Genomic DNA, 23,646 nt, shown 5'->3' with positions numbered 1-23,646 from the left:
GCGGAACATTAAATGAAACAAAAACAAAAATGAAAAGTTTATTGAAGCGTTTATCATTTGGTGTCCTGGGAAGGTGTAATTATTCTGCTCTAAGGAACAACAACAACAACAACAACAACAACAACACAACAGGTCAAGTGGCTGTTAGATCGTGCGGGAGGAAGGTTCTCACACAGACAAAAGTGCCGACCATACAGGAAAGACAACATCAGTGGCAACAATACACGCTTCAGAAGTGAGAAAGAATTGTCACCGGAGGTTTGAGTTACAAAGGCGGAGATTCATCAAGGTCGGAGCGGAGGTTGGGAAGATGATATCGCTTCTGAAAGGTGGATGACCCCACTCCGCCCAGCATGACTGCACACACACACACCCACACACACACACACACACACACACACACACACACACACACACACACACACACACACACACACTGACTTATTCTTATATATGGTACCCCTCGATTCTTTCCTTGTCTCCTTCTGACATCCTTAAACCTGCAACAAAAGCGAGTAGTTTAATTTCCTCCTCTCCTCGTCAGGCCTGCAAAGACCTGGATCCCACCCAAGGGAGATGAGATAATATCCTACTGGCCTGACCACCACCCATCCTCTAACCCCTCTCTCTCTCTGCTCAGCAGGGTCTTTGACAATCACAAACTGAACCGCTTGACCGATCACAGACACACATACACACACTCACCGAATTCCCTCCTTCCGCCTGTGTGTCAGTGTCTGTGTGCGATGAGCTGTGACTAGCTAGGCCCCTGGTTTCTCTAGCGGCCATGTTAGGACAGCTGTCTGCAGCTGTGGGCACCAGACAGACAGACAGACAGACAGGTCTCTTACCCCCAACTGTGATAATCCATTGGCTGATGAGAGCACAGATTATGGTAACAGTGTGAGTGTCAAAATGGGAAAACTGTACTCCAGTGCAATTTTTGACAGCTGCTCATGTAATTTGCCTACAGTATGTGGTTTAGTGTGTAGGTGGGATGTGTTGAAAAAAGGTGATGTCAGGTATTTCTATGCACCAATCAGAATTGAACAATACGAGAATCATTTCCTCTGGTGCCAAGAAGATAAACAGATAAAATGAGATTTTTTTATTTATTAATTTACAACTAAAGATGGTTTGATTTCTGGCTTAAAGGGTGGGACAATTTTTCACTGTATCACAATACAGTTTCTTGTGATGTATTTAGCCAGAGATGTGTCTTGAATATGCTCCAGACATTTGAACTAAATGTGCTCTAGTTTAGTTTTTGTTGTTGTTTTGGGGTGGTTGTTATTGAAATGATGGCACCCATGTTGAACATGTTGCTGTTTGTGTCCTAAAAAGCCCAGATTCAGTGCGACTCTTGAACTTGAAAGCACATAATTCAATGCTTCGATTAAGCAGATAATTTGATTTGAGTCCATCTTTTTTTTTTTTTTTTTTTTTTATACGTGGCATTTTACAATTACGTTTTTCTCTTCATTTACGCATGATTTATAGTAGGTAACTGTCTTGTAATACATCATGTGTTGGTTATTATTGGCAGTATTGTATCATGTTAAGATATGATTTCTTTATCAATCAAAGTCAATCTTTACCACCATGTTGGGCAAATATAGCTTATTTGATGTTAAAAGACCGTTAGCCCTATAGCTTTTTAATATCACAAAATTAAAAAGGTAAAAGGGTGTATGATGATGATACACTTTTTTATGTTATAATCTTTCATTCAATAGATTTTACTAAGTGCTTTACAAAAAAGACATGTCATGACTGTCTTGATAAAAGAAAACTTTGAATTGGGAACAAAAGAAAGTGAATAAGCCTTGGAAAAGGATCACACAAAAAGAGATCCCTTTTCAGAAGTAGTTGTTGGGCAGCAAGTCAAAAGCCGATCAGTGATATAAATTAAACATGCTGCATTTGGTAGCAACATCAATAAGATGGCAGGGCGCACAAGATCTGCACCCTCCCACCAATTAATGTTAAACAAAGCCACATAAATACCGCTCATTTGTCATTATATACAGAGTAAATGTACTGTAAACTCTCCCTCTGAGTCTTTTTGAGGCACTGCAACATTTGGCCGGTCCCCCACATACTTCTCTCTGTGGGCTCCTGGCCATGCTACACTCTTGCTCCTCAGAACCAAGGTCAGCTAGATAACACTGGCTCAGAGCATGCATTGCCTCCCTGCAAGTGATCTGACCATGATCAAAGAAACAAAGAATAGGGGGGAGTTTTGTGGGAGTGTTGTTTCTGTTTTTAACTAAACTGCACAAAGAAGAATAATCACTACGTCTTCCACTCCTGGCACAGTATGCATGCAGTATCGCAAGAGTTGACAGAGGTAATCTGATAAGCACACGCAGATTACTGCATACTGAAACATGTATGTGATATTTTCACAAAGCACCTCTTTGTCGTAGCCTTTATTGCACCTTGTGTCTGAAATCACACAATCAGACACACTGTGCGGCAGCTCTGCAGCAAAACATCTGTTTCTAATCATCCGACCTCCTCCACTGACCATCAGTAGCAGGACTGTTTTTTAATGGTATCTGCCAACTCTTCATGAAGTGACATTTTGAGAGCTACCGCAAGTAAGACAAACAAGAACTTTAATAAGGTTAATAACGGGCATGCATTGACCTGCCAGTTAAAAGGGGTTATGTGTCGGGGGTTTGGGTTTTTGGGGTGCAGCACCCCAACTGAGAGGACAAGCGGTCCGTGGTGTGGCGCCAAGCCTGTGTCTAATCCCGAGTGTCGTGCGGGGGGTTAAGCTGCTCTGACAGAAGTCCCTGATGGACCTGCATCTGATCGCTGCTGATAATGAGTCAAGCCAGACAGAATTTTACACACAAACACAATGCCAGTGTGTTAATCAGACCAGCTAATCAGGTCTGAGCTCTTTTCAGTGTACTAGCACAACAGAGCTGTATTAGCCCAGGCTTTAGTTAACAACAAAGTCAGAGTTGTCTTCAGTTTCATTGTTGCTCCTCTGGTTTAACGGGCAGGTAGTCGTTATGAGGATCCTAAAAAGTTCCGATTTTTTCTTGCCAGATTTGCAGAGAATGGAGGTGAAATGTCTCTAACCTTATGCCCTGACATTCCATTGGGTGCAATTAGCCTGAGGAACCTCCTTGAGTTATTTGATCAGTTTTGCTGTCGTCCCAACTAAACTGTAACAATACAGAGAAGGCAAACCGTTAAGGAAATTTTTTGTTAACAAAGGACAATATTATTAGATGATAATGCCCACTGTTTCCTATCTACAGGACTCAAAACGGCATCAATGGATGGATGAATTAACAGCTTTTTCTTCTATCAATGTTTTTGCTGGTTAAAACAGCTTGAAGACGACAAGCACAGTATCTCCAGGTTTTCCTTGTTAGCAAGCATTGCATGTATGCATGGTCAAATTGGCACATCCATGTGGTTTTTGTGTAAAATAATGACTAAAGTTACCCTGTAATAACAGTAGTTTCTACTGGTTGTTGTTGCTAATGCAGAGCTATGTAGCACTACAGCAGCATAGTGCAGTGGTGGAAAAAACACTTCTGAGGTTTTAATCTAGTAGCGTTTTGGCCATAAATGATGTACAGTATATACAGGCTGCCAAATAATAACATGGGATTAGTTTCATTGTCGGTTACTGAATAGCCTGCACGCTATCCACTCTCAAATGTCACATCTTTCCCAGATGTACAGTATTTACCTGTTTGGTTGGTCTTTTAGGTTTGTTTAATACATGAAGGAGGCACACGGCTACAGGCATCTTGCCATCCTTTGTCAACTAGATAATGCCAGTCATTAGACTAGATTGAGGAACTTAATTGACTTTGATTAATAACTAAGGTAAGTTAATGGACAAAATATGTTGACACCAGTCAGGTTGAGGGAATGCACATGCGCTGTGTTGCTGATGTTTTGTCTTTAGACTTTCATTTTTTATGGATTGCCATTACTGGCACACCTGTTTTTATTTTTCATATATTGGCAATAAGAGTCCAAGCTTTATGAGTCCCAAAACCAAATGGGGAACAAGCAAGGGGGGGTCCCTTGTTTTCTCTATCTGTATCATCTTCTTTGCTTTGCAAGTCTTTGCATGCAGCCCGACATCTGGACTCCACCTTGGGCCAAAGGTATGAGCCTAACTTCAAAAGGCAAATCTGACACAGAGGCACACCAAGATGATTTCACCACAGACGGGACCAGCTCAAAGCATCTGGCTCAAACCTCATTTTGATCTCCTGTGCTTTATTTCCAGTTGGCCCTTTTCAGTGGAGATAAAGGAGTGGAGTGTGGGATAGAGAAAAGCATGGCAGCAACTTGGCTCAAAGTCAGACTTGCTTTACTAAATGTTTAAAATAATTTTTTAACAGACGGAATGAGAAGGCATGTTTTTCTTTTACTAAACATGATGACATAGATGACAAGGAACACCTGGAATATAAGTAAATATATAGTGGGGAAGTATATATATTTCTGACATCAGCAGCTAATGGAATCTGTAATAAATTAGATTATTTGACAGAGGTGGAGTATGTGCTGCAGTTTATCATAGAATCTCCTCCTCAGGGTTGACATCATAATCTCCCTCAACATTGGCTCAAGTATTCATGTTATGTATCCCAAGCTACTCAGCTTAGCCCTTGCTACATTTGGTTTGTTTCATGTTTTACACTTTGCGGATGGTGTTAACATGGGAGCTAACAAAACAAGTCAGGCCAGCTCAGTGCAGAGAAAACTTGGTGGTGACTTAGCACCTTAAGCATGAGTGGGTGCTGTTTATTGAAAGTGAGAGTTGGAGTTTTGTGACTTCTCACAAATGGTTGACTGAGTCATCTAGAGCTGAGAGCTCAGGGCTGTGTGTGTGTGTGTGTGTGTGTGTGTGTGTGTGTGTGTGTGTGTGTGTGTGTGTGTGTGTGTGTGTGTGTGTGTGTGAGCAGGGTTTTCTTATTGTGTCTCTCAGAGGTCAAAAACCGGTCAAATGCAGGTAAGTACCAGTCAGTGACAGGAAAAAAAAACAATACACAGTAATACAAATGAGCATGACAGATAAGCACAGAAAATAGAATTTAACTTTCAAGTATAAAATAAACTAGCCAACAATGTTTACATTACAGTGATGTGTAGCTGATCATATTTTCAGGAAATACAAAAACATTGGATGCAGTTCTATTAAGCTAAATAAAAACTTCAGTTTACTACTGATTATCTGACTCTTTTTCTACACAAACATACACACAGATGCACAGAGAAACTCTCCTCCGGGAGACTGGGTATAATAAATCTTAGGCTCAGTGTAGGAGCGTATGTAGTCTTCATTGACTTGTTAATTAGGCATGAATAGCAAAGCCATTATCAGGACTGGTTTCGTGAGACGAAAAAAGGAGACCTGACACTTGACAAAATACTGTGATTTAAAGCCAGCCAAAACTTCCAGTACTTTATCAGCGAAAAAAGGTGCAAAAATATACTTTAGCTTTGGCGGTAGTTGAATTAAGCCTCTTTGATTGCATTAGATTATATGTGCGTTTATGTGTGTGCAACATGCTGTAGAGGATGCAGGACTCCGGTTTCTCTGGAGAGAAGAAAGCCCTCTTTGTTTTGGTGACCACAGGCTCAGAGCCACACACACATTCACACATTCTCAGATATACACCCAGAGAGGCTCAAATTAGACCTGGAAGGTCCTTTCTTTTAACCCCGGGAGAGACACTCTCTGGAGAAAGACCAGGTTCATGTGAGGACGTGTCAGATAAATGGGCCATTGGAAATATGAGCATATGAGCTTTGTGTTTCACTATAGAGGGATCCTGTGTGTGTGTGTGTGTGTGTGTGTGTGTTGTGTGTGCGCGTGCGTGCGTGCATGCATGCGTATGAGAGTGAATCAAACATTAATTGCATTATTCTGGGACGCTGTAAGTGTTTTGGTCTTCATGAAGTGATGTTAAAGAACAAGTCTTGACAGATCACGGTTCTGCAGCCCCGTCAGCAAATAGTTTGCATGTATTTGGTTGGCAGGAGAGGCAGTGAGCGAGAAAGGGGAGACTTTAATGTGTGCAAACTCGTAAGTGTGTGCAAATCAAGACTAGTAAATGATCTGCCAGTCTTGGTCTAAGTCTGGACTTTTTTTAACTTATGCAACACCTTGACTTGAATTTGTGACTCAAACCACAACACAGCGAAGTGAGCACTTAGCAACACAAATTGCTCTACCTGTAATGATCCCGACATTCACTAGTCATGTTTTCATCTAATTAATTGTCAAGCGAATTTTAAGCAAACTTTTAAAATTTAGCAAAAAAGAAGAAAATGTGAATTAGAAGCGTTTCCATTAACTGGTTTAGAGCAAATAAACTAGACAACACAAAGCGTAGTTGACATTACACATGGTTGTAGATCGCAAACCGGCTTGCTAAATCAAACAGTTTAGAAGCTAATTTCTTTTGCTAAATGGAGAGAGGCGGCATTGTACAAGTTGGCCACCTGTGCAGAATACAGGGATGTGGCAGAGACATTTGGTGTCAGTGAGACAACCGTTCACCGCTATGAATACGCAGTGTGCAGGGTCATACGATTCAAGCTGTTGAAACAATTCGGCAATTTACCCGATGTGGCTGAGGCACAGGCTATAGCGCACCGCAACTCCACTACGCACCTTGTGCCACAAGTGTACGGCGCACTGGATGGGACCCATATCCCAATCCTTTCCCCATCCGATGGATAACGGGACTAATAGTCATGTGAGTCACATACTTATTTGGCAAAGCTGTTTCCATCTCCCATTTTGCGCATTAACTCTTTTTCAAAAAAGGCAAAAACCTCCTTATGCGAGCTTAAAAACTTTTTTGCTAATTTGAGAACGTTTTTTCCGAATTTTGTCGTTTCCATCATCTAAATGCGCATCAAAATAAGTTGATGAAAACATGACTATTGTCGCACAATTTGCTCAGAAACCAAACTAGGAATATTTCAGCGTGTGTGTGTGCTCTATAGGACAAGGGCCTGGTATATCTTGCGTAGGCTCTTAGGATCCCTGAGGGTAGAGCAGGGTCTTATCTCCTTGGGACTGTCTTCAGCCACAGGCTCAGGGCAGTGAGATGGAAGCTGAGATTGGACATGGGGATTAGTGTTAGAGCTGCTATGTTAAGATATAATGCATTTTTAGCTCTGAATGGAAACTTTTGGAGTTGTAAAATTGTTTCAGGGATCAGATTTTCTACTCATGGGCTGCTAGAATAGAAAAATTTTAACATTGTGATTCATGCAGACGGCCCTCATTCTCTAATTCAATCTCTGTTTCATACAATGGTGCACGACTGCATAACCAGACATGCAAACAGTGACTTTCCCCTGCTGTCCACCAGGTGTGGATTGTGTGTGTTTGTATTGTGCTGTTGCATAGTTAGGGATGTGGGGCGGTGTGTGTATTGGATGGGGGGGCTTCCGCCGTGAGCTCGAGCAGAAAGAGAAGGGAGCACAGGGCAGTTGTACAGAGCAAGCACTACAAGGGCTGAAATAACAGTAGAGGAAGTGACCCTGTTTGCAGTCTCATACTGCTGGAAGGAGATCGCCACTGGTGGGATTATGGTAAATACTACATTTCTGCTTTTTAAGATAATTTAGAACGTGGTGTTTTTCAGTTAGTTTGAACATGACTTATATATGCTGTAAAAATGACTCTGCTTTTAAACCTGGTGTGGCAACTCAAGATGGTGTTTCCTACTCCACAAACTCCCATTGGCTAATACTGTATCTGATGGCCACGCAAAGTTGACTTTTGTAGCCTCTTTCATTCAGAGAAGTGGGCGATGTCTGCTGGTGATAACCGTGACTAAATCATTATGCGTGAGTGGATGAAATCAATTGGACGGTGTAGCTGAGTTGTTGGAAATGTCAGTGGAGGAAGAGATAGTCATCTTGCCTCCTCTGTGCACTGGATCAACAGGCACAGTACTGTGACTGTTGGGATTGTGCACGTCATTTGCTGTCTGAATGACAGATCTACTTGATTATATTTTACTTGCCAATGTAATATTTTATTAATGACATGATAACAGTTGTGGTTATTGTTTTGTCATTTCTGTCATTGTCTTTTGATTATAAACGTGTAGCTAGTGGGTCTTGAACTGCCGCAACTTCTGCCTTCACCTTCACTGTCTTCACTTTGACTGTGGATGCTATAAAGTCATCACCTTTTAACACACCAATTTACAAGCAAGCCCATCTCTGAAAGGTCATCTGGGGATTTGGATGGAGGGATTAGAGGAGGAATGCATCAGAGGAGGGAGGGAGAGAGGGTTGTGGTAGCAATGAATGGGAATGGATGACTAGTGGATTTTGGTATAATGTCATTAAGGCTAGGGGAGACAAAGGATGATGGTCTGTCCACAGACAGCATACGGACTGAGCACTGACTGGATGATTGACACAGGCTTTATTATTCAAAGTTGAGCAGCAACTGTGACTTTCTGTGGAAAAACTGTGACACATTTCAACTTTTTAGACAATGCTAAAAAGGAGGACAGTACTGATTCAGTGTGTTGGTCAAGGACACAAACAACAAATTTGACACTTACTACGTTGACTTAATACTCTTAGTGGAATAACGTGTCAGAATGAGAAAAGTGGTGTTAAGGTGTTAACAGTCTGCAGAGCTATTGTCTTCTGTTTATGCGTTTGCCATACAGCTCAGGCCAGGTAATTACAGTTAGCTCTATTTCCGCTCCCCAGAGTTAGGGCCAAATTAGCATCTTAAGTGGAAGGCTGTGCTCACAACACTGGAGTTTGTGTTTAAAGCCACACAAGCTTCCACTCTCGTGTTTACATTCTTTTATGTCTGGAAATACTTTATAGAATGAGTGAATGAAACTTGCTTCTCTGGTTCTGGTCTTTGGCTTCTTGGCTCGACTTGTGAAACTTGCAGTGTATCTTTTGTCACAGATCTCCAAAAATATGCAACCAAAAGGTGAAAAAGATCGACACGATTGCAGAGATGTCTGGAGAATGCCCTCTTTTTGTTTAAGGTGAAAGCCAAGCTACTGTATGTTATAAGAAAGCTATTATAACCCCAACTATGTTTATTATATAATAAAGTAGGCACCAATCAGTGGGCTTTGTGTGGGCTGGCAGCAGGTGTGGTGCATGATGTTCTAGCAGCTTAAATCTACATGAGTGACACAGCAGGCTCCTGGTGGTAGCTGCCATTATTCTTAACAATCGTGATTTACTTTAATCGCCCGTCTCGGCTCTGCATGTCAGCCTGTCTGTCAAGATTTAAGACAAGGGCAGCATGATATAACATAATCTGTTCTGCTTAGTGAAATCATGCATCCCTTCAGTTTGAAATAGCTCTATAATATTCAAGACAGGTGACAGGTAGCAATTTTTTATTTATTTTTTATTTATGAAAAGCACTCATATTGTACAGTATATGATACAAAGCTCAGGAGGTGCAGATACACTGAGAAATGTTAGCACCGTAAGAGAATACAATGTAATGTATAACACATGTTATAGCACTGACATATACAATGCGAATATCCCATTAATTTTGGGAACGCAGACATGTAAAAACAGACCTGATCTTTCTTCATAATGACAGCATACTGTTTGTCAGACCACTGTTGCATGAATGTTTTCAGGATGTCCTGGGTTTGGGTCAGATTTTCTGGAACAATGGCCTGACTCACTCATGCACGCACTCAGTCTCTCTTTGTATCTTTCAAACATACACACACAGAGCACACACACACACAGAGTACACACACACACACACACACACACACACACACACACACACACACACACAGAGCACACAGCCAGCATACATTTCAACTACTTTCTTTTTATCTCTTTTTTTCTACAAGTATGGATGTTTGCATAATCACTGCTTGTCCACATTACATTACACTTGACATCCATTTAATATAAAGCTGCAGCAAGCGGTGTTCAATAAAATCAGGAACCTTAAGATGCACAATATAGGGCCTTTTGTGAGCTTGTGCCCTTTGGCAAATGTTTGCTGCAACAGACCAGTTTGCATCAAAGTTACACAACATGAGCATTTAGATTAGATTTCAAGACCTGCTCTAACATACTCGACTCATGAGTATTTGACACAGTTATGTAACAACCTGCTGACATTGGCCACAGCACTTTACAGACAACCCATCATCTCCTGATTTCTTTCTTCTCAAGGGGCTCTTTTCATGATTCTATAACTTGTCATATTCCTGTGTATAAGCTAATGCCTGTGTCTCAGTTTCACATTTATCATAGCTGTCAGAGCAAATGTGGCGTACAGAGGGAGCCGCCGTTGAAAAAGCCAAATCACGGGCTGTACGGTTTTGACTGAAGTGGGGGAAATCACTGGTGTAGAATGTACTGTAGGTGCAAGCGGGTTGAAGCAGGTTTTACGGCGCTAATCAGTGGTTGGCCTGCGATTTTCACATCTGGACCCTAAATCGGGAAGGGGTTAGACGGGACAGAACGTGGCATTTGATGGGAGGCATTTCGGCAATATCAGACGTAGCCGTTGTCAGACTGATGATCTCTGCTTGCCTGCATGAGAAAGAGGCAGGGAGGGAGACAGAGGAGTTCATCTGAACTAAACTGTTGACCTTTGAAGGGGACACCTCATTTGTCAGATGTGGACTGGTGTGCAGTGGTTTAACTTAATTACGTCTTTCCACGGGAGGAAGAAGGTCTCATTTGCAATTTCCTGCACTTTTATATGTGACTGCTTCCACTTCAGCTATCTTTTTCTCATGTGCTATTCTTCTCCAGCTGCCTTATTGGGTCGTAAACGTTTAATGATCATTTCATGTAATTGTTTTACAAAACTGTGTTCCCCAAAATAATAATTCCAACCAGTTGTAAATACCAACAATAACAAAATTAGTTATTAAAGACTTTGTTTTTCAAATGTTTGTGTTATATTGTTTTCAGCTGTTTAGCCCAACCCATTCTGATGTCTGAATTATTCATTTACTTCATCAAGTATCTTTTTTCCTGCAGTAAACTCATAAAACATGATTGTTCATTTATATAGTTAAAGTTTGAATACAGGTTTTCTTCCTCTGCTTCGATATTTCATAAAGTATTGGATTGCACTGCCAGACCACGCTGACATAATTACTACCTATAGGTGATGGAGGAAGCCAATATGAGTCAACATTCCCAAGGGTGACACAGTAGCATATGAGAAGATAGAACATCAGTGTGTGAGGGCTGTTTGTATGGAGCTAAATCAGGGCCAAATGTTTTGTTCATTTGAAAAAAATATATATAGTTGAAAAAATAAAGCTTGAAATTGAAAAATTAAGTTTTGGTCAAAACTTGGAAAAAATAAAACCATGTATTCAAACTAAAAATAAGTGTACCAATTTTTCTTTCAGTTTGAATAAAATTTAGATTAAATTCTGGAATTATTTTGAATAAATTATAAATTTTCATTTTTCACTTTTATATTTGTTTTCAGTTCCACATTTCAGGTTTTCAGATTCAAAACTTATTTTTTTTACGGCTTCAAATCTTTTTTTTTTCGGTTTCAAATCTTTTTTTTTTGGTTTCAGATCTGTTTTTCACTTTCAGATCATTTTTTTTTCGGTTTCAGACTTTTGGCCCTGATTTTGCGTGGGGGGCGTGGCTTCAACTCAGAGGGGCGTGGTATTATGAGTGACAGCCTAACAAAGAAGGCAGAAGACTCCTCTGTCATGTTGCCTTCAGGAAATGGTGTTACTGTGAGAACTATGACTGAATGCTTTCTATCCAATATATACATGTGATTTTTACTTAACAAACTGATGCCAGTGACAAAGTTCCATTTAAAAAATTGTATTGGACAACACATGGTACCAATTACACTATAAGAGCAATAAACTGTGCCAGATTGTGCAGTTCGGCAGGAACAATGACTTCTCCCACTTCCATGTATGACTTTGAATGTAGCACCACAGTATTCACTTGGCAGTCAGCATAGCGTCCGCTCCGCCAAAGCAACATGCTGGCACAGCCCACAGGTAAGACATGTGAAAGATATTAGCCTTTTTGAATAGATACTTTGGGTTATTATCCCGCAGTGGCATTTTTTTTTTTGTCATTAACACATAAAGGGAAAATAGGTGGACCGCTGGAAATGAAGCATCGCTAGCACAAAAGTTAGCATTAACTAACGTCAGCTTCACACTAGCTGGTGTTTTTACACCAATTTTAGTGTCCAGCTCAAGTTTTTTGACTTTAACGTGTAGTGGTCTTTGTTAACCTCTGTTTGTCAGAATGACCATAACTCGACAGTGGCTGCCTGCAGCCGTACAGCCTTATAAATGTAAAAACGTATAGATAACTAACATTGCTAGTGTTACCTTTTCATGGTTAGTTTAAACAACATAACTTGTCCTGGTCCGCTTTGTTAATCAATCAATCAATCAAAGCTTTTATTACGGACACACACGGTCCAGAAAACAGACAGTAAGACATACAAATACAAAAAGACAAGTTAGTGTATTCTGATACTTAAGTTAGGCTGTGGTAGAAGCCTTCAAAGTTTGCCCACTTGGCATATTTTGTAAGGCATAACTGTCATGCTGTTACATGTAACGTTATAGTGTAAAACGAATTTATCAGGCCAGAGCATTAATGTAAAGTTTTATTTGTCTACTTTATAAAAAGAGACCTTCTTCACTGCAGCCACTGTCAAGTTATGGTCATTCTGACAAACGGAGGTTAACAAAGACCAAGTTAAAGTAAAAAAAAACTTGAGCTGGACACTGAAATTAGTTTAAAAACACCAGCTAGTGTGAAGCTAACGTTAGTTAATGCTAACTTTAGTGCTAGCGATGCTTGATTGCCAGCTTTTCCCAGCTGTCCACCTATTTTCCCTTTTGTGTTAATCACAAAAAAAAATGCCACTGAGGGGATAACGTCGCAAAGTATCTATTCACAAAGGCAAATATCTTTCACATGTCTTACCTGTGGGCTGGTGCCAGTGAATACTGTGGTGCTATAAGTCATACATGGAAGGGGAGAAGTCATTTTTCCTGCCGAACTGCACAATCTGGCACAGTTTATTGCTCTTATAGTGTAATTGGTACCATGTGTTGTCCAAAACAATTTTTTAAATGGAACTTTGTCACTGGCATCAGTTTGTTAAGTAAAAATCACATGTATATAGTGGATAGAAAGCATTCAGTCATAGTTCTCACAGTAACACCATTTCCTGAAGGCAACATGACTGAGGAGTCTTCTGCCTTCTTTGATAGGCTGTCACTCATAATGCCACGCCCCTCTGAGTTGAAGCCACGCCCCCTACGCAAAATCAGGGCCAAAAGTCTCAAACCGAAAAAAAATTATCTGAAAGTGAAAAACAGATCTGAAACCGAAAAAAAAGATTTGAAACCGAAAAAAAAAAATTTGAAGCCGTAAAAAAAAGATTTGAAGCTGTAAAAAAAAATAAGTTTTGAATCTGAAAACATGAAATGTGGAACTGAAACAAATATAAAAGTGAAAAATGAAAATTTATAATTTATTCAAAATAATTCCAGAATTGAATCTATATTTTATTCAAACTGAAAGAAAAATTGGTACACTTATTTTTAGTTTGAATACATGGTTTTATTTTTTCCAAGTTTTGACCAAAACTTAAATTTTCAATTTCAAGCTTTAGTTTTTCAACTATATATATTTTTTTCAAATGAACAAAACATTTGGCCCCGATTTAGCTCCATATGTTTGGACCCACCACCATTGAATATGCTCATAAATCATTCAGTGCTCAGATTAAATTTCCAACACATGTCTGGTTTCAGGTGACACGTCAACTCCATGCGACCCTTCTGTTTTAAAAGGTCATTTACAACATGTTTTAACAGCGTAAGGGCACATTTGTATTCCTGTATTTTTAATCTCTGGGCACTGCAGCCTAAGCGTATTTTAATGGAATAACAGGAGTTGAGTGATGGCTCAGCAGTTTTGCCTGCTGTGTCAGGTCGCTGTGAAGGTGCATCACATACAGTAAAGGCTTGCACACTATAACTTATATCACATGGGGATGAGAACAGTTATGGTTGGAAATGCTCGAGGTATATTGTAAAATGTCACTACTCATTAAGCTCAAATAAGATAAGTAGCTAAATACTCTCTGCTGTTAGATTGTGTTGAAGATCCTCTTTCTACTTTTCTTTGGTCTGCTGTTGACATGGATTTGTTTCCATGGTTCCTCTGTTTTGTGTGATGCCCATTTCCTTTTCCATCTCACCCTCCCACTGGCATGTCTTAGCCATTTGCCTTTTATTTTCTCCTTCTCTCCTTTTTTTCTCCCATCAGTCTTTACAGGGCATGCTCTCCTCCCTTCACTCTGAGCTTGACATTCAGAGGTACCTGATGAAAATCCAATTGCCCCACAGAGTTAGTCAGGCTTTTATCTTATCTGCATCATGCCAGCATATGTGTGTGTGTGTGTGTGTGTGTGTGTGTGTGTGTGTGTGTGTGTGTGTGTGTGTGTGTGTGTGTGTGTGTGTGTGTGTGTGTCAGGCTGTTTGCATCCTCTCTAACATCTGCTGTGTGACCAACGCTTGTGCTCCCGTGCCTCTTAGCGTCTGACCTGTCTGTGCCTGACAAGCACACATGGCTGCCTGGATAAACCAGTTCTGGCCACCGAAGCTCCCACAAAAGTCAACTGCATGAAAAGCTTAAATTCTTTATTTGTCCATACGTGTACGAGTGTGAGAGAACAGCAGCGTGCGCACGCAGGTGTGTTCAAGATAACCTGGTGGACCTGTCCTTGTCTCCAGCTGCATTAGCTCTAAAGCACCACACGTCTGCAGGGAAGAAGAGCATAATATAAAGAGCCCAGTGTTCACTGACCCCTCGGTTTTAGTCCCACCTCGGTACAGATCACCTTACAGCGCCACACAATGGCTCAATGGGCTCTGCAGTCTTGTCGCACATCGTCTTATTGTAGCTGTGGCTTGAGGATGCCACGTCATGCAGATCAGATTACAGAGTAGCCAACTGATCTTTTAGTCTCGATGACACAATTCTTGATCCTTAATCACTGGTAAAAAACAGAATTTCTTCTTCTTTAGTCACGTTTGATCTCTTTCAGTGTGTCATCATGCAGGTTTTCAACTGTTTGAAATCGTCTTTCATACATTGTTACTATCATTATAAAATTAGACCCTGGCTCATGCGGGTGCTTATGAAATGTATAAGTACAGATTCCTGTAGTATGATTAGAAGCTTCTTCATGCTTGATAACTTTTAGTTGCTAGTTGTGATGTGCTTGTGGGACAGTACAGAGCAGTGTTAGATGTGTGAGCATGTATCAGTGACATAAAGTATTAACACTTCTGCACTTTTGCATGACTGCAGTCGTTTGGTTTATTTAGTTGTTGTGCTGGGGTCAAGCTCCAAATCAATGGTGCTTTAATCCAGCTCGCCAAAGAAGGAATGTGTGTGACTCACAATACTTAACATTGTCAGAGCGACTGATACAGTGTTGTTTTTTAACTCCACCAAATGCATCATAGCTTAAAGAGTCAGTTTGACAGTCATTGGACAATTAGAAAGGTTTGTTGTGTAATTTCAAGAATTAGAAAACTAACGCATGTACTGTATCATTTTGTGCACAATGTGTCCATGGTCTAACCCTTTACTGTATCATATTTCTATTTGCCTCCCCCTTCAGAGCAGAAGCCCAAAGCACGGCCCCCAGCACAGCATCGGCGACCAGGTTGACCACCTATCCCTGGCCTCCCTGGAGTCGTTGGACGCCATGTCTGATGCCGACGCACCTACAGCCTTTACCCGCGGCAGCCGGATTCGTGCTAGCCTGCCCGTGGTGCGATCGACCAACCAGACGAAGGACCGTTCGCTAGGTACGCTGTGTATGAGGCTAGGTGGTTGATGACAGATCAAGTCAGTTGAGAAAATGTCTTATCTGGATAAGGCTTTGCTGCTTGTTGTTGGCCACAGAATGTGTCAATCAACTGTCTTGTAGTTCTGTTTCTCCCTCAAAATCCCCAAACTGCCACGGAGACATTTTTATATGTGGTCTATTAACAACGTATTGAGAATAAAGGCTCTATCTCAAATCTTAAATTTACTTTGTGAATAGACTGAGGTGAAAGTGAATTGACATTAATCCTCTTGGATAACCTACATTTCGCAACTCTTTTAGCATAATCTTGGCCCAACTTTAAAACTCTCTGAAATAACTCCTAACCACACCATGAGCTCACCGTTTTCACCTTGTCCAAGTCTTTTCCTCTCATTCCATTTATCTTCTCCTCTCCTCCCTCCTTCCTTCCTCCACCTCAGCTCACAGCTCCGATTTAATTAGAATGCATTTCCTCTGTAGTGAAAGATTAGGGAATCCATCCACAATATGCCATCATGTTATTGACAGGATTAAAAAATGGGTTGTCTTATCAACACGCATGGCGCTTCATTTGCATCCATATGCGGAAACGCTGTGAGTCGTACAGAATTAGGTTGCTGCATTAGGGTGAGAAAGTGGAGAATACAGTTTAAGAAGAAGTTCCCAAACAAAGTGTAAAGTTTGTAGTTTTTCTGGAGGATAGTCTTCAAAGGTAGCCCACAACTCAGAGAGGCATCATCTGCTGGATAATAGCAAAGCGTCTGAGTGGCACGCCTTTTGACTAAAGTGAAAATGAATGAAACTTTAGGGGGCCGTTTTCCACGCTTTTTGTGCCAGGAGCAGAAATGCAAAACCTGTACAAAAACACTTTTAACAGATATGCTTTACCACACACACACACACACACACACACACACACACACACACACACACACACACACACACACACACACACACACACACACACACACACACACAGCTCTCTCTTTTTCCCTCTCAAAAACATCAGGACAAAGCATTATGACAGTGGGGGGTTATGGTGTGATAAAGAAGGAGGAGAGAAAAAGGGGCACCACTTAACTACAGTGTCCCTCCCACAGCCTCTCACGTACACACACAAGCACACAGGCACACACACTCCGCTGGGACATTTGGGGCTTAGTGTCTTCAGCTTGTACTGTAGGAGTTGTTGCGTGGTCTTTTCCAGAGCATCATAAGACTTAACAGAAAACAGGAAATCCTTAAAACCCCTAATGTGAGTATCAGATTTCATCTCGAGTGTGGCATCAAGTGTATTGTATTTCAAGTAATTTATTCTATGGTTCTACTATAGGATTTTTCAGCTTTTTTTGTCACATTTCAAACTTTGTGATGATATTAAGGGACACAGAATGTTTTTCAGGATTGCGCTTAGTTTAAACTTTTGTGTCCCACTGGAGAAATGTGGAAATAAGTTTACAGCTCAGACAGTCTGCAATGCTTTGCCCATTTGGTCAGGAAACCCACTGGCCATTTGCTTCCAATCCTGAGTGAAACCAGGCCCTCAGGAATGTAACACAACTCTTTGTGCGAACCAAATTTTTCAACTTTGTTGCGGAAAATAAAACTGATGTTAAAGAATTCAAATCTTTATAATGCATGCTCAATCAATGGCGCTTTGTCATCAAACTCATTCGCTTTAATTGCCAACATCTGGATGAAAACTGTCCGACTGTTAACATAACAGCTCTCAGGGGAAGGATGAAGTTATTCTGCAAATGGGCACTTTGTTAAGTTATTACTACCCAGAAACCCAGACAGACCAGAAAGAGCAATGATAGACTCAGCAGTTTGATTTCCTGGATTTGCCCTGTCTCTGTCTCACCCTGTCCCGTGGAGCATGTAGGATCTTGTATAATATTTCACCAACATCTGGTAGCTTTTACTAGCTCTGTCTTTTTATGGAGTTACACCAAGTAAAACCATTTGTCCTTTCTTTTAAAACCAGCTATTTTCAGTGCACATGTGTAAAAGTGACATTGAAATGATGGATTTATGTGTATCACAAGTCTTTTGTCTTAGCAGTTCATGAAATGTGACATTCTGGATAATTTGTATTAAATATAACACTAACTCCTCTTTATTAAAGGTTATATTGTTGCAACAGATAAATCCATTACCAATCAGTGCCATGCTGTTTGGAGCAATGCATCAGAAAATAGAAATAGAAATGTGTTTTTTTTTTTCTTTTCCCCGGCATTGTTTATACAAGTGCAGTGTGGGTGTGTCCATAACTTTTGTGGGGGAGACATCTGTTTTTGTAAAGCACAGTACAGAAGCCACACCCAGGGTTCAGAGGTTTAGGCTTTAGTCTTTTTGATGCACAACTTGTTCTGTTCCACCCTGAACACCGCCCTGCTTCTGCCCCTTATCCCGATCCCAACTCACTTTCTAAATATCAAGTCATTTATATACAGCATGCTGTTCTCAAACATGTGTAACACAAACAGGAGCTGAGTCAGCGGCAGGTTTAGTACAATACCACATGTCTTAGTATGCTACTGAAAATCTATCAGGACACCATACACAACAGAAATGCTTTTATCAGTTTGAAGGCTTTGATGTCCCCTGGGCAACAATTGAGGATCAGCATTGATTGTGAGGCCCAATTCAAAAGTAAGAACAGCAACAACAAAATGGTGACTTTAAATAATAAGTTTACCATCCACATATCCAGAAAATAAGGCACTGAGTAGCCATGACCATACATTGTGGTGTGGGTAGGGTGCCAACTGTGTTTTCACAGGTGAGGAATGGAACAGGAAAAGGGGATTTTTGTTGAGATCATGTGATCAAGGTTGTTTGAGGCTTACACAAACTGCAATAAGCATGCCTTTATGTTTGACCAGCGCTGCTGTTGCATTGTTTTCATTAATCCTAAAAGATCAAAAATGCTGAAAAGATTTAAGAAAGAAAACATTTATTGAGTATATTCTTAGCAATCATTCACTAACTTTGGTTGCTAAGTCAATACTTAAGACTAAAAGCCCTCCAGTGCTGCATAATTGGAAGTTTTTTACTGTTAAGTAGCTGTGTTTGCGTTAACAGAAAAACACTGCAAGGAAACTGAACTTCTTTAGCATCTGAGTACAAATTGTGAGAGAATCAACACAAGTATCTCTACTCAATGCAAGTTGCAGAAATCACATGACTGTCTTCGTCATAGGAAACATTTTCATTCATTAAAAAGCGTTTACTTCTGACTAATCACCCTGCTTCCCTGTTTTCATGTCTGCAGGTGTGCTGTACCTGCAGTACGGGGACGAGACCAAACAGATCCGCATGCCTAATGAGATCACCAGCATTGACACTATCAGAGCTCTCTTTGTTAGTGCCTTCTCGCAGCAGCTCAACATGAAGATGTTGGAGTCGCCCAGCGTCGCCGTCTACGTCAAAGATGACATGAGAAATATGTACTACGAGCTCACTGATGTCAGGTAAAGCTATGTTTGTGTGTGATAAACAGGGATGCAGAATAATTAATTGGACAGTATGTATTGTGTTTTGTCAATCTAAGTTTAACAGGACATCCAAGGTTCATAATGCTCCATAGTTTCAGTCTTCGTCTGAAGGTCCTTTCCTTTTCCACTCCCTGAGAACTTCCTGCCTAAACTCCCCAAGCACAGGAAATGTCACTGGCCAGGAAAGCTTCTTGCTTCCTTTTTCTAGCATGTTAAAACTTCGTAGAAAGAAAGTTATTTGGAGATGGAGCCCTTTGGCAAAATGTATACGATATACCTAAACAAACAAAAACAGCACTTTTGAGACTCGGATGACTTTCCTGCCTGTTGTCTTTTCTCCTCTGGTGAAAGTTTGAACAATGTGAGCTTGTCTTTCTTTAAACTTTTGGAGGTCTTTTATGCTTTTCAGAGTGTAGTTTCCAAAGTACTGTGTACATTTTGTGTGTATAATTTACAAGTGCACAAACACACGTATATCTCACTGCTTTTTCTCGTTCCTTTTCTTTTGGTATTCACCAGCATGTCTTATCAATAATACAGCATATTTTATGTGCCAAGATGGTGTATAGACTTTGTTGTAGTTTTTTTCCAGAAAAAAAAGCATTACTCTTGAAGACATAAGCAACTTTGCCCCTTTTCTCTCCCGACTTCCTGCTCAAGTGCAATGTGTACTTTGTGACTAACTCTTTATCAGGGCTGTAAAAAAAAAAAGTGTCTCATGATAAAGGTTGTGTCCAGGGTGCAACGCCATAGTGAGCATGAGCCCAGCAAAAGAAAGAGCGGAACTTCTCTCCGTTTATGTAATCTAGCCACGTTTCAAAGCAGTATTAGTAGATGTTTTTATAGACTTTAGAGATTTAGAGGAAATGTCATATAACAAATGGCTTTCAGAGCCTCTCTCAGGGTATGTGCCCTTGGCAGGGGTGAGTCAGAGACTGACATCCAGGCTGAGGCAGGATCGGCCGCTGTCTGATGGCGATATCTGGACTGCCTATTTACCACGGGACACCTCTTCCCCCTACAGGAACATCACGGATCACTCCTGTCTGAAGGTCTACCACAAAGACCCAGCACAGGCGTTCAACCACGGGCCAAGACCTGCCAATAGCGATGCCAGGGTGAGTGACACAAATGCCAAAAGTGAAAATGAAAATGATTGTCTCGTTACTGGAGCTGCTGCAGGGGGACGACCAGACTTGTTGCAGATAGAATAGTTAGCCCAGCCTCCAATTCTTCTCATTCTCACATCCTGTTTGCAGTTAAGGGAAGGAATGTCCCCCTGCCTCTTCTTAATCTGTTTAGAGGGGGTCTCATATTGTTCTCCCAGGGGCATGCGATTGAGACTCGCCTGTACGCTCTGGTGAAGCTTGCCTAAGGGACAATTGAACTCAAATCTCTGGACTATTTTCCTTGTTCATTCCTCCCCCAATATCAGCACTAATCTCTTTCTCTTGTTCTGATTCCAGCATGTTTGTTTCCTGCTGATGTAACAAAACTAAAGCCTCAAAGATCCCTTTCCTCAACTGTTCCTCCTCTAATCCGCCTGACCCTTTAACTAACCCGCTGCCCCTCTTTGGCTGCTGCAGATTTTCAGGCGGCGTTGCAGCACCATTGTGATACTGCAGAAATTACATTAAAACAGGCTATAATGCCACTGCCACATTCTGTGTGTGTTACATGAGTGTAAGGTGAAATTGATCACATTTAAAGGAATGATGAGGCAAACATGGTGATGGTTTAAGAGTTCCTGGTTCAGATGGCATGATGACTTTGACGTGCTGCAGAAACTCTTTTTATTGTCTTGCTGCTGACAGACAAGTTGCTTCGGCTGCCTCTCTGTGATGGGGTCCTTCAAAGGGAAGTGAACAAAAGGCATTTGAGAAAAAAGATGGCAAAAAAAGCTTCAACTGAAAAAGTGAAATGGGAATGTAATAGTGCAAACAGTTTCAGAGCAGGAAAGGTTGCTAGCTGGCCACAGTAGAAGAACATTAATTGTGTGGATCAGCTTTTCTCATCCTTTTTTGTTCAGTTCTTTTTACAGTATTGCCTAATTCACAACTCTGGCATTTGCTGAATCAGCAGGATTGAAAAATATTTTTTGTACTGGATGAATTAAAATGGATTAAGCAAAAAGAAGCAAGGCAACTTTCCAAGGGCTCTTGTGCAAACATTATGAAATCTAGGCATGAAGTAGAGATATGCTGAAAAAGATTGTTGTCATGATTAGTTCTGTCATTGTTTAACCAAGCAGCACTTGACACAGATTGGGAGCTGGTTGTGGGTTGTGGAAGCCAGGTTGATGAATGGCACATGACGGGACCTTTGAAAGAAATAAGTTAGAAGATGACATTTGTTGCATTAAAAAATATGAATTCTTATGGCAATTTTATGGCTGCCCTTTGCCGAAAAACATATTGGCAAGTTTTAACACTCTGATACATACACAGACATTGTACACTCCTGTTGTAAGCAGTGTCTCTGTTCATGGCAGCTGTAAAGCTCGTTTGTTTTGTTTTCAAAAGAGACAAAAAAAAGTCTTTCTAGTTTTTGGCAGCACATTTTTAATAATGAAATAGAAACCCTGGCACTCAAAGCAAAAGGGCAAATACGACAACCTAATGAGCTGTACACCTGTTCAAACACTTTTTTAAGGGGGTGGGGCGTATACTTCACATCTGTTTGGGCTATTGAGTGTCTTCTTGTCTTGCATGCAGGAATGCCAGGCTTCAGATTGCATTTAAAGTGCCAATATCATTTTCAGGTTCATAATTGTATTTTGAGGTTGCACCAGAATAGGTTTACATGGTTTAATTTTCAAAAAACACCATATTTTTGTTGTACTGTACATTGCTGCGGCTCCTCTTTTCACCTTGTGTGTTAATCTCTCTGTTTTTGCTACAGAGTGAGGCATCATACTATCCCATCTTTGTTGGGAGTCGCACAATGCGCAGTAGCTAGGTACTACGCAGTAGCTCTAGCAGTTAGCGGCTATCGGTTAGCGTTGCTAACGGTTAGCCACCTCATTCTCAATGGCAAAACACTGCTACAATACTAGGTATTCCACGCAGAGTTGGAAGTGGGTCCTCGTTTAGAAGAAGTCTAATCCTGCGTTGTACTGTAGCTAAAGTTGTTAGCACACACCAAATGTTTCGGCCGATGACGTAGACGGCCCTGCCGATTTTGACCAGCTCACCCGGAGACTGAAGGCAGGATACATTCAGAAACCCGTATCTCACTCAAAACCGCATAGATGTTTTTTTTTTCAAGTTTATATGCATGTGGAAGCACCAGAGACACAAATAACTCCCCAAATCCCAGAAAAAGTGTTTTTTTTTTCATAATATGGGCACTTTAAAGTATCACATACAATTACCTCTGTTTGTGATTGAAGTTTTTAGACCAAATAGAGCTGTCTCTGGTTATGAAAACAACCGTCTTATCTGTCAGTAATTGATTTAAGGTGAACAGATGTACACAGTAACTAAATACACAGAATAGGCAGCAGGCTGTTAGAATGATGGGGACATTTTCTTGCATTTGAAACATCTCTTTTGTCATATTTCATCGAACAAAAAAATAAATATTAATCTGTACTCATGTGAGGTATCATGCCCAAAGCAGTGCTTTGTATTCATAGTCAATAGTGACTGTCAGAAGGGATGTTACGTACACATAGCTGAAGTAGATATTTCGTAAACAGATTTAATTTATTGGCTAATCTCTGTTCTGTTCTCCTTAGGGCAATCCACCTAATTTTGGTATTTATTCGAAAATTAAAAACAAAATAGAACATTTGTTTTGTTTTTACTCACAATCATCATAATTAGCACTTTGCGCCCATCTTCTTTTCAACACCATTATGTACACAGCAGCAAATCACTATGCAGCCATAGAGCCAGCTATTTAAATGTTGACACAATGTATGCAGGCTCTGCAGTTTGTGAAGCAGTTAAGGAAGCATCTCCATATCCAACATGGCAGGAGATCAAGGCGACTTTCTGCGCTCCTACCCGACATGCTGCCCTCAACATTGGAAGCTTAAAAAAGCTCAGTGGAAACCAAATGTTTCTCAACACGGCCTCTCCTTTGCCTGACATGGTCTTGTGTGTTTATTTTTCAAGCCTTTACTCCTCTGTTTTGTCTCAAAGCAGAAATGTACGCATGTTTTGCAGACAAATACAGACTGTCTTTATAAAGCCAGTGCATTTTAAGGATATTTTAAGAAGTCTTCCAGACATGTAACATTTGTTTGAGATT

At 40.7% G+C, this 23,646-nt stretch overlaps 1 protein-coding gene across 7 annotated transcripts in view; it reads left to right on the top strand.

Moving 5' to 3' along the window:
- Positions 1 to 23,646, top strand: part of kiaa1217 (KIAA1217 ortholog) — an 89,028-nt gene that overhangs the window by 45,012 nt on the left and 20,370 nt on the right. For 3 of the 7 annotated variants that reach the window (XM_028568880.1, XM_028568886.1, XM_028568885.1), the window contains exons 3-6: positions 14,335 to 14,415; positions 15,698 to 15,887; positions 19,167 to 19,365; positions 20,414 to 20,507. In XM_028568880.1, the coding sequence (XP_028424681.1) occupies positions 14,335 to 14,415; positions 15,698 to 15,887; positions 19,167 to 19,365; positions 20,414 to 20,507 (564 nt within the window). Of the gene's footprint in view, positions 1 to 6,634; positions 6,753 to 7,516; positions 7,600 to 14,334; positions 14,416 to 15,697; positions 15,888 to 19,166; positions 19,366 to 20,413; positions 20,508 to 23,646 lie in introns of those variants that run through there. The other 4 variants (XM_028568881.1, XM_028568884.1, XM_028568882.1 and 1 more) reach the window with 3 other exon arrangements.

The sequence above is a fragment of the Perca flavescens genome, chromosome 22 (genome assembly GCF_004354835.1).
Source record: "Perca flavescens isolate YP-PL-M2 chromosome 22, PFLA_1.0, whole genome shotgun sequence".
Classification (NCBI taxonomy): Eukaryota; Metazoa; Chordata; class Actinopteri; order Perciformes; family Percidae; genus Perca; species Perca flavescens.
This window is presented reverse-complemented; position numbering and strand designations above follow the sequence as displayed.